This window comes from Bacillus rossius, assembly GCF_032445375.1.
Source record: "Bacillus rossius redtenbacheri isolate Brsri chromosome 4 unlocalized genomic scaffold, Brsri_v3 Brsri_v3_scf4_2, whole genome shotgun sequence".
NCBI classification, from domain to species: domain Eukaryota; kingdom Metazoa; phylum Arthropoda; class Insecta; order Phasmatodea; family Bacillidae; genus Bacillus; species Bacillus rossius.
Genome location: NW_026962011.1, coordinates 51,361,326 through 51,373,627, shown reverse-complemented (window position 1 = coordinate 51,373,627; position 12,302 = coordinate 51,361,326). Strand labels below are relative to the sequence as shown.

At 34.8% G+C, this 12,302-nt stretch overlaps 1 protein-coding gene across 1 annotated transcript; it reads right to left on the bottom strand.

Annotated features, from left to right (window-relative positions):
- Nucleotides 1-2,138: 2,138 nt before the first annotated feature.
- On the bottom strand, nucleotides 2,139-11,961 carry LOC134542477 (transmembrane protein 272-like). The gene is made up of 7 exons (XM_063386785.1): nucleotides 11,819-11,961; nucleotides 9,418-9,499; nucleotides 8,517-8,627; nucleotides 7,901-8,023; nucleotides 6,536-6,676; nucleotides 5,297-5,490; nucleotides 2,139-3,817 (listed from the first exon to the last, which is right to left on the bottom strand). Exons 1-6 carry the CDS (start codon nucleotides 11,852-11,854, stop codon nucleotides 5,306-5,308), a joined length of 678 nt encoding a protein of 225 aa, XP_063242855.1. The 5' UTR covers nucleotides 11,855-11,961; the 3' UTR covers nucleotides 2,139-3,817; nucleotides 5,297-5,305.
- Nucleotides 11,962-12,302: the final 341 nt, after the last annotated feature.

Here is a 12,302-nt window from a genome sequence, read left to right as displayed (position 1 = left end):
ACTACTGTTTGAAAGCAAATGAATCAGGTAATTTTTCAAATATTTCATGATTTTGTTTTGATACCTAGGCCTACTGTAATCATGTTTGAATTTTGTTTACTTTATTGATCATGTTTGTTCGCATTATGATTTTACAGTATTGGCGTATTTTCATTAACATGAGTTTTTTTTCCATCACCACGTAAATTAATCTTAATGGAAATATTTTTTATAATTAATGTCTTTATATAATTTGCATATGTTATTACGTTATTAGTAATAACATATTAAAATCCTATAAAGACAATACAGTAGAATCTCAGTACTAAGTACTTACAGGGACCTCAAGTTTTTGTACTTAATACTGAAACATACATACATATAATCTTTACAAAGAGAAAAAAATATATATAAAAATAGCTACAGGAGAACCGCAATGCCATATTTATTCGCAACTGCGACTTGCTTTTTCCCCTTGTCTAGTTCTCTGAGTATTTCCACTTTTTCCTTAAGCGTGAATTGCTTTCGTTTCTTTTTATCTCCAGGATCATTCATATTGTAGCACAAATACAATGCGGTGTCTAAATAACGTAATCTGAAAATAAACTCAACCATAACAATAAACAATCCCGGCACGGACATCAAACAGTATTTTTAGCGTAGCGTAACACTTTTGTCTAAATAATTGATACTTCTCTCAAACTTCCGTGTTTCGATGTATCGAATGGTGTTGTGATGGTCACGTCGCATACTACGTACGGTATACTCTATGGTAGTGCACGCAACTGTTTGTAACTTTGTTTTGACGGTTTAGAGGTTAGAAAATACGTTGCGGTGGTATTTGTGTATGTTTGTTCTACAACATTAATCATTTAGCTGGAAATTTATTTACCAGTTTAAGTAAATTTTGGTGTAATAATGCCACGCTACTAGTAGAATTTATACGTTATAGTGAAAATATGATACTTTAAACTGAAACCGTTTTGCATGGTTAAGATACGATATTTGGCGGGGACTTAAAAAAAAAATACGTTAAAGTGAATTATACGTTATAATGAGGTACGTTGTACTAGTATTCTACTGTACATTTTTATTAAATTTCAAGTTCTTTTTCAAATAGAACAAACGAACTTCGGTAAGCTATTGAACTTTCGTTTGGCTCGAAATATTTCGCTAAAAACGAACTTCGACAGATGAAATTCTTACCGAAATCGAAAATGAAAGTAGCAAAATTTCGATTTCGGTTTCGGTATACCGAACATTCGCACAACCCTACGGTGATCTATATTTTTGGAGTAATGAAATTGTAAAATGACCAGACAGTGAAAATTTAAATTTGCTGCCTGTAGTTCTGTTTTATTAAAATGAGGTGTGAGAAATATGAAACTAGGTAGTCAGTTTGCCTTGCTTAATTAGTATTTTAAGCATTACATAGTATGTACACCACTTTCATTCATAATATTCGTATTTCACGAAAACCGTTTCTAGCTTCCTTCAGCAGTTTTAGCCTGTTTTTTGTTTTGGCACTAAACACTTTGCAAGATCAGACTGACTTACATAATGATGTACCGCAACTGAAATTATGACCCAGCTAAAACTTAACTCTACAATGACAAATGAATATTTCACTGGTACAGATTTCATTCACAACATTCTTCAGCTAAAGCTACAGAAATGGGTTTATAATTTAGTCATGGACTGAACATTGAACTTAACACAACTAGGTACTCATTTCATTGCCATAAAAAAAACCACAAACAATACGTATGAGAAACAACAATCTCACTTATAAAGTTAGTGTCTCATTACTCTAGCACGTAACTTTGGTTTAAAAAAAAAAAAAAAATCCTTTACACATATAAAGTTTCAAGACGTTCAATAGAGGAAGCAAATGTGAGGCTTTTAAGTCACCTATAGTCTATAGAGGCTACAGAAAGGGAAACACACATACTTACATGGGTAGCGTTCAGCCATGGATAAAAACACAGAGAGTGAAGACGTTCATGAAATTGCAATGTTCACTACTTGAAAACAGCTTCCAGCAACTCCAACACTCGATCAAGATGATCGTTTGAGCCTGCAATTATCTCAAGTTACGCATTCAAGCAAAGGTACATTAAGTCATTTTGAATCATTAACAATCACAGCATGCACAAGGGTTTTTAATTTTTTTTTTTGTGAAAAAAATTAGCATAAAGCTATTAAGTCTGACTCATTGTAAGCAAGAACAACAGGTGACAAACATCAGTGTAAATGCAATTATTTTGGAACAAATATCGCAACTGGTTGACATAAGTATTGATGTAAACAATAAATCAAGTTTGAAAATATCTATTGTATTTTCCAGCATATAAAACTAAGTAATGGAAACTAGAAAATAATTGTTGGGTTACATTTGACAAGGAAATCATGCGACTGTAGAGAGGCTATGAAAATTGCTTTAATTCAGCTAACTATTAAGACGCGAATCTAGCATTTGACAGCAAGCACCTTTACGGGAAAAAGATGGGAATTCAGTTAAAACTAAAAACTAGCATAAGTGACATTACATGGGTTAAACTGTCAACATCAACACATTAAGTTCATGCTTGAACTTCAGTTTTCGGCACTGTAGAAAAAAATGTAATGAATATGAAAAGGTATCCTATTCTGACATCTTTAAACTAATTATTATATACCATGGAAAGAGATGGAAAAAAAATGTTTACTCAAATAGGAAAAATGTATTATAGGCCATATCAAAATATTGCTGAACTTAACACTAACAATAGCATCTATAATTTTTCAGAAAAATTGTAAATTTGGTCAGTATTATGGTGGTTAAGATCCAAACCTATTTTATGTAATCTGCATGCCTTTAATTGGGGCCATTAAACAACTTAGCAGTGTACTTATTCAAGTGAAACAAGAATTTTGTAAAGTTGATCCATAAAACCTTAAACATTTTGAAATGATCATGAGGTAGGTTTGCAATAATTTTTAAACTGATGGTACTATTACATGATGGTTTTTATATAAATTTAAATTTCAGTACTTACCTAATTTACATGTATTCATTTATAATTTTTTACCATATGCAAACCTTAAGGCTGTGTTTATTTGTCCAAACTTCAATTGATTAATATAACCCATTCTGCCACTCATTACCTGTTTTGAATCAATTTGACATCTTTTCAAAACTTAGAATTTTTATTCTTACCTTTTTGCGTTCCACCTTAAAGGAAGCACACAACAATTCAAACAGTCTTCAAACCCTAAACAAAAATAATTTAGCTTACCTTTAACACTAAGTATATTATTTACATTTAAAGTGTATACAAATTTCTGGCAGGTTAACAGACAACATCTTAGCAAATCAGACTGGACTGCACATCACACCGAAAGCAAGTAGCCACGGACACGCGACAAACGCCAACAAGAAACGCAAATAAAAAATGGCAATATTCAAGAGGAAAAAATTAATTCACCCAACTTCACGAAAAATCAGTTTTTTGTAGCCATACAAACAACTAACACTGAGATTTTTCCCACAAGGAAACTAAAATGCACAGCTTTGTAAAAAAATATATGTATATATATATTTGTATGTATGTAGTAGAAAGACTTTGACAATGACTTCGCGAGGACACTCCACGAGACAGCAAAGACAAGCAGCACGCGGTACTCGCAAGCAGCAAGACGGCGGGCTCTCAGCCACGGAGCGCTGGCGTCGCTAGGCAGGTTCCCGCGACTCTGCCCGGCGCCGGCCGCACGGCGCACACGAGGTCACCACGCAGTGGTAGAAGCCGTGCCAGGCAAACATCTCGCCGACGAAGGCTCGCCACATCGCCAGCTGCTCCTGCACAACGCAACCAGAACGCCGTCTACCATCGCATCGGCTGACAATCATCACAGCGGCAAAACATTAAATTACATTTTAAAAGGCACAATAGATCAGAGTTCAAATAAATAAAACCTGACACACACGACATTCAATAACTTTAAATTATTACAATTCCAAGAGTAGAAGAGTACAGGATATTATGAGAGGTCCAAAACTCACAAGTGTTGTGAATTCCCCATCAGTTTTTACTTTATAACTCACAAAAGCATTTCTATACTGTATTTATGAGTTCTCGTCGTGACGAGAAAAATCATCCGCTCCTGTCAGTTCTTCAAGTTACGAGGTTCCACTTACGTAAACACTTTACAGTAAAATCTCATCACAACGTACAGTACATACTTGTAACCTGTCCGGCTGAGACGAATGCTCCTTGCGCAAACGTCAACACTTGGAAAATATCTCAACTGATGTTGCAGGTAGTGGGGTGTAAAGTTATATTCGTAATTATTCAATTAGCCAAAACTGTTACTGGTTGACATTAAGTAAAAGAATTTCAAAATTCTTACAATGATAAAACTTAAACGTTCATTATCAAAGCTTGTAATGTGGACATTCAAAATAATGAAATTATGTCAAATTAAAACCATATATAGCATTGTTTTTTTTCCAGTGTGACCGACTAACTTCCTAAATTATAGGTGCAATAAACTGCCATAGACGTAACTACAGAGTGATACAGATATACACAGGACCATGTATGTGAAATCCCCTAGTTTTGGGGTAAACACACTACACACATGCACAAACACCCCCCCCCCACACACACACACACACACATAAAGAGAGAGAGTCGCTGGCAGTTTTAAAAGATTTACTAGCCTTTACTGTAGTGTGTCACACAGTGTTCTGACGGCATCTATACATTGTTATAAAGACATAAGTGCTGGTGTGTCTGTCATGTTAGTCACCGGCAATACACGTTCTACTGGAAGTCTATTGTATTTACACCAGGAACGGTTTAGCTGTTAAACTTTTGGTGGTACAGGAATTACATTTAGGGTTCTCGATGCTGTAAATTTGCTAACAGGTGGAACCAGAAACAATCTACGCGGCACACACTGCAACTTCAGTTGCACCTGGACGTGTGATGGTTTATTACATGTACAGCGAAAAATAAATATGTTCGCAGAGCTGTTGCATGTTTTTGCTCTGTCTCGCTCTCTACTCTCTGATATGAATATGCATCCACTCATGTGATTGCATACACAAAGCTATATAGATCCACTTGAAAATAAACACTATATAAAGTATTGAGAAGCCTGAAGAAGCTTTCAAACTGCTTTACTTCTAAATTACTCTTTAGCTGGCCCTTAAACATTTTGTACACATTCTAGATCAACGTTCAATTCAAATTAAAATTTTGTCACAGCTTGTTTTTAAACGTTTCTGCGATTTCCCCAGGGCAATGGTGATTGCTCCAATTCCACAGCTCACCGGTAGGGCTCATACGTCTCGCTGGAATGCGATGGATGCCACGCTGATGCTGCACAGACACAAGGTGATGATGCCCAGTGCGATGTAGACGGACGTGATCAGCCAAAATGCAAACTGGTACAACGTGCGATTGCAGTACTTCCCCTGCGATGGATCGTAGTTGGGCTCGTACTCTTTGTACACCCACACCGAGCCTAAACACAAGAATTAGGTATGTTCCCAACCTGTTTTAAAATGTACACTGATAACTACACAACAACACCGATCACACTTATTATCACTGCTTGTTACCATTTTCAACATTTATTCACCAGTAGTTATTACTCTATAAACTTAGAAAAAAGTTAAAATTACTGTACTACACTAATACAGTTAATATCAAATATTTAAATATCACAATATTTGTAGGGTTATAAAATCAATGAATCAGCATGTTTGTTTACAGAGGTAGAGATATTTATTAGCGATACCTTTTAACAGGAAATAACAAGATAACACTGTGCATCAGAAGTACATAAATTGTTAAGACGTTGCTAATACTTGGTATATAGTACATGTTTAAGTTTTTAACTTTTGAGAATGCTCACGTGTTCTCTTTTGAAGTACTAAAACAAAACTGTTGGTATTATTTACACTAAAAATAAATTATATTCGACTGTACATGAATGATAAAACTATGGTTGTAATTAGGGCTGGGCCGATCACTAAATTTGCCGATTCATTCCGATACCGATCATTTGCGCCGATGTCCGGCGCCGATCAGACAAATTAAGAATTATATAGCTTGTTTGATGTTAATAATAAAAATCTAAAAATTAACACACAATATTCTATGGCTTTGGTTTCTTAAGTACAATAGACATAAGTTAAAATTAGTATTATTTCATAAAAATCGAAGTTTTTATTGTGAATTAATAAAAACTCCGTAAAATAATGGTTTGGCATGATTTAAAAATACCCATATGCAAATTAATACTGTAACTTCGTGTTTTAGTTGATACGTGATTGTAGGCCTACCTTATTTAGCTATTTTGTAAGTAAATTAGAAACCTACAACTTTGCATTTTTAAGCTTAATTCAGTATTTATTAATTTTGATTTAGTATGTAATGATTGGCGTTTGGTGATCGGTAAATAATTAGCAGATCGGTACCGATGCCAATGTGTTAAAATCGGCCGATTATTGTGATCGGTGATCGGCATCGGCCCAGCCCTAGTTGCAATGACGCAGGAACCTCACCGATGATGAACCAGCCCAGCATGAAGCAGTTGAGCAGCGTCTGGGTGGGCGACTGCCGCAGCCGCTCCTCCTCCTGCTCCTCCTGGTGCTGCCTCACGCGGGTCGACAGGTGCAGCAGCTGCTTCAGGATGCCGAACCCCCCTGCAACGCCCGCGCCCCGCTCTCAGACCCCACGTACACCGGCACGTTCGAGACCACTCCCGTGCCTGGTCAGCGGTTCTGCCGGATCGTCACACTTCAATAAAGTAACATACAGTGGTATTTAAAACAAGTTGTAACGAGCTGCACAAAACAAATACACAGATAGGAGTTGTCTTCAACAAAATCAGTACATAAATGTACCTGTGAAATGTAACTCTCAGAAAATGAAAACTGATATATAGTAACGATAAAATACTCTAAAGGATTTGGTGTCTTTTTTTTTTTTTGTTCTATTTCTATGAATTTGTCCCATGATTGATAGCCTTTGTTTTACCTTTTTTAATTTGGTTATACTCATAAGTTTATTTTTTCAGAAATTATTTACTTGATATTTTCTTAATTAGTATTTCAAATCAAGGTGCAGGTTGTAATTCAGTGGAAATTAATTACAATTTTATATGACTACATTAATTCGAAAAAAAAAAATTATTTGCAGGCAGCACAGTAATTAGAACAGCCGAAATCCTCCCAAAAAATCTGAAAGCAAGTGGATTGATTGGAGACATATTACAGAATGCCGAGCCATAGAACCTTTCACTGTGTCCATATACCACTCTTGCTTATCTGGAGATTCTGTAATAGATATCTGGCAATAATTCACAACATTAATAATTGCACTAAACACAACTTAAACATAGATAGCATAAAACATGTTCTTAATGACAACAATGTAGACAAGAAGCCTCAAATTGAACAACTTTTTCACTGCAAAGAAGAACTAAGAAAGAAGCACATTGAAAATTGTTTAGTATAATGTACATCGATGGCTGCTATCACATGGAAGAACACTGCCCTGGTTTCTACTGCCAACGGGAAAGAGAATCCTCACACTAATATTATAAAAATTTTGTTTCCGAGAGGCTTGGCATATCAGTCTTTCTGCCACTCCTTGCCATAGTTGTAATTTTATTTACAAATACGTACACTGCAGACACTGCACAAAACGTGCATGATTCATGGAAGTTTGCCTAAATGCTACTTGTATTGGCACTGACCACCTGTGAACGCAACTTGCTGAAAACAAATTGGAGTCCTACTTATATCAATATTTCATGTTGCAGTTTCTTGAATGAGAGTATCAAATAAAACAAGCCCTGTACAAATTTGGTTCACAACTTCTCATGAATATTAAAATTCTAATTAAAGTAACAGAATTGTACTCACCTCCAACTAGAAGATATATAGGAATGTATTCACCTTGAGTACATTCGTTGAGGTAAATAGAACCAATCACTACCATACAAATTGGAACAACTATGGTTACTCCGAGAATAACCGTACAGCCAACTGAAACACAAACCATTAGTGTATTAACAAACTAGTTCCCTCTCTTGCAAAAGTAAATCATGGCCATCTAACCATTAATTCTAGCATTTATAAGTATGTATAGATATAATATCTTATTTTTATATATATATATATATATATATATATATATATATATATATATATATATATATATTTGTTTAAGGGTTTGTCTTAGTCATTGATAATGATGTTGGAGACAACACCCACCTACTAATAAGTATGACCACAGAAGTAACATTATTGCTTCAATTAAAAAAAAAATATTAATAACAGTTTTCCTAAGCTTTATCCAGCAAACGGAACAACTTGATCCTAACTGTAAAATTTTTCGTCAGGAAACTGCTAAATATATGCCCGTTGTTTTGCCAGTATTTGATTACAGTAAAATCACACATTAAAATAATTCAAGTTTGAGGGGGTGGCGAAATACTACAAAGGAGCTAGGATATTTTGAAAACTAAAACAGACTTACTGGTTCCAAGAAGAAGAATGACTACATTCTTCAAAAAATCGAGCATTCCTTTCGAAGACTTGTGCGCTTCTCTCATGCGGCCGAACAGCGAGTCGTAGGAAGGGGGAGGAGCTGGAAATAATTGAAAAAAATCCTTAACTTTCATTGATAGACCATTTAAAACATTAGTGTGTAAATATTTTAGACAAGAACCTCACATTTAAGACATTTAGGGTTCATATCATTTTTCAATAAAATTACACAAACCCATGAACACATTATTTATTTCAGTAACCTGGCCAAAACACAACAAAACTAAAAAAAAAAAATGACTGTACAAATTTTAATTCATTAAAACTGTTCTACAGCATGTACAGAATTTTATGAAAACAAAAAATTAGGGCTTATTTGAGTCTTTGTTAAAATATAAGAATGACATTAAGTTGTTTTTCTACACTTTCATTCCAAGTAAAATTTTTGGCAATATCTTTTTCAGTCAGGACATATCAATTCAATGAGGTATAAGTAACTTGCAATTAAATATTTCTGAGGACACCTCAAAAATTTTTTAATTCTTACTATTAGTCAGTTAAGTTGTGAACAATAATTAAACAGACAATTAAGTACATGTTAATGAATGAATTTTTTTGGTCCATGATAATAATACTTTATATAGGTGTTTGCAGTATTTACATATTTATTAACATTTATTATTACTTCCAATAGTTTTGAAATAACTCTTTCGATTTTAACGAAAAGTGCTCACAATCACCCAGACTTACTTTAAAATACATAAAAAATACTACTTGTGAAGTGATATTCGTTGCAAGTTTATGAAGAGGTTTAGAAATACATGTTTGCACAGCGTCCACCTGGAGCTATCAAACAGAATGCAGAATTCAGCAGGAGGGGAGCGTCTCACCGTTGGGGTCGATGGCCTCCTCGTACGAGGGCGGGGGGCCCCGCTCCTGGTGGTAGGACGGGGGCGGCGGAGCGCTGGCACTCTGCAACCACACGGTCGCACTCACACTCCACACTGCGCCACTCTGCCGTCACCACTCCTGGGATCACTGACAGCTGCACTCCATCATGACACTTCCTTTTTTGTCAGAATCAGGACTTGGTTATCACACACCTTGCCTAATAAATGTCTACTTTCAAGTGGTTGCCTTGCTACAGGATGCAGAACTCCAGGTGTTGACGGCCATTTACAAACAGTTCAAGATTTCTCGATAGCATTTAAGAACTATTACACTTGTCGTTTCATGGTTTCGTCTCTGACAAGTAGTTTTTGGACAGTGGAAAAGGCTGAAACAAGTGTTTTCAGATACATTCTTAGGTATGAAAAATTCTAAACCTAGTACCTATTGTAAAAGGTACAGGGGAGAGCAAGAGCCTTTGTCCTTAATATTCAATCATAAAATTATAGGCCTGCCGTTTGAAGCCCCATAGAGGCGTGTTACCAACGTGAAGACTGCACGCCAGTTCCGTGCCTGGCGGGTAGACACGAACGAGGTGTGTGGTGTGCGAGCCAGTGCAGCCCTTACCATCCACACTTTTAGTGCTCGTAGGCCCAGCCAGGCGGCCCCCTTAATGTACGAAAAATCAAAACATAAACTTAAAAACAAACCAACCAATGCTGCTAGTTCTGCACCATTTACAAGCCACAATAATTCCACTTAACTTACAAGATCCACCATTAAACTATACTTAACCACAAAGCAGCTTGGCTTCTGGGTTGTAGCCGTGTCCTTGGCGAATATTTCACCGACGTTGCGGTCGCCATCATCAGGGAGCAGTTACCTACTGATGATGGTGACTGCAATGTCGACCGAAACGTTGGTGAATTATTCGCCAAGGACGCGGCTACAACCCAGAAGCCAAGCTACTTCAGACAAAGGCCGTGAAATCCTGCGAACGTTATTATACTTAACCATATTTATTTTTTGTTTAAGCCAGAATGATTTCATTCACCATACATATGTTCAAGTTAAGTGTTTATTTGCAATTAATAATCAATATTCTATGGCATTACGTGTAACAATAGCTTGGAGATCTACTCAGATGCTTAATTCATTTTGATGTGATGTTTTGTTACGTTTTGTACAAAATTTTTATTTAAATGCAAATTTACCGTACACAGCATCAGAATTAAAATATGTGAGCAGAGACAGCCTTGCATTTTGGTTTTCGCAGTGTTCTATACTTCACAAAATTATGTTAATGTGACAAAACTTTTTTTTTTCCATACCTAACTGATTCCCTCACTTAAAAATTAGATTATGTTGATTTTCTCATCCTGCCTAATTAAATACATATTAAGTTTTCAAACAAATGTACACTTGAATATAATTCATTTCTAGAGTAAATTATAATAACACATATGACACACACTTATGCAGGATACTAAACTAAAATGCAGAAGATACACCTTTTGTTGTTCTGAGAGTCAAAAACATAACATAACAGCATTTATACATGTAGAATGTTTCCTGCCTACCTGCGGTTGGTAGGCATGTTACGACTACAAATAAAGAAAATAATAATTTGAGTTTGAATATAACTGGTCCAAACTAGGTACACATGAACAAATTATAAATCTATACGATTAACATTTTTGATTAACAAGCATTTGATATTGTATCTTTCTTTGAAACAAACACACAAGAATAAAAAAAATTAAGGATTCACCTATGAACAGTTTAAATGAACATGAAATGCCGGTAACTTAATAAAGCATATAAAGTTTATCTGGTAGCACTACAGTAAATAATGAAATTATTTCATACCTACAAAATATATTTATGGATTAATTAGGTTAACATTGCAGGATAATCCAAGAAAGAAGGCTTAACCATATGCTATTGATTTATCATTGTGTTAATGGAAAATTTTAATTAATGGTGAACTTGTACCATGTTTGAGGTTCATTAGGTCATATTTTATAGGATAGAGTGAACAGCTGATATTAAATATAATATTTGTGCCAAATGTTTCTAATATTTGTATCGACTTCAAGTATTCTGACTTCTTTAACACAAATAAGAGTTTTTAAATACCAATATGTTAATACTTAATTTTTCGGTTAATCCTTTTGAACACAGACAACTGAAAATCCGCGATTGTAGTTATTTTTTAACAGAGGTTGTATGCATAATTCGCATACATTATAATGTATGCAAATCATGTTTACACATGACCTGCTTTCATAAATATAGGTTAGGAGATCGCCTTTAAAAAATGTAAACAACTACAGTTCGCGAAAATGAAACTCAAACAAATAAATGTACATTAAAAAATTAATTATTGCTATCATAAAATACCTGCTGACTATAGATTTCTGGTTCTTCAGCGGACATTATTAATTAATATATTTAACTCTCTTTCAAAATAAGTATCCACAGCATTCCACCAATTGAAAAATCAGCAGCCACAAGAAGAAAACCACTTTAGGCACAGACTATGCAAATACAATAATATCCTTGGCATATGTATGTGAGAGCAAACCTTGATAGCAGCGCTCAATTTTGTTGAAAGAACAAAATATTCTATTTGTCATACATTGTATTACTATCTGAAGAGCATTTGCAAGGTGTCTCTCAAAGAAACAAAATGCCTCATTAAAAACACAAATATTGTTTTTATAATAATAGGCCTTATAATAATAAATTAATCATACAAGAAATTAAATTATATTTTGCTGTATAAACATACTCAGAGCCTAAGGAATTTTAACCAATTTTATCTTCTGAAATTACTTCGTGGTGTTAGCAAAATTATAATTGTTGTAACCAAAAATTGAAATAA

Excerpts from the sequence above, each read along its gene's own strand:
- LOC134542477 (XM_063386785.1), bottom strand. The coding sequence starts at position 11,854 with ATGTCCGCTGAAGAACCAGAAATCTATAGTCAGCAG. Across the intron at positions 8,628-9,417 it reads GGAGGCCATCGACCCCAACG|CTCCTCCCCCTTCCTACGAC; the intron begins GTGAGACGCTCC and ends AATTATTTCCAG. Across the intron at positions 8,024-8,516 it reads CATTCTTCTTCTTGGAACCA|TTGGCTGTACGGTTATTCTC; the intron begins GTAAGTCTGTTT and ends TTTGTGTTTCAG.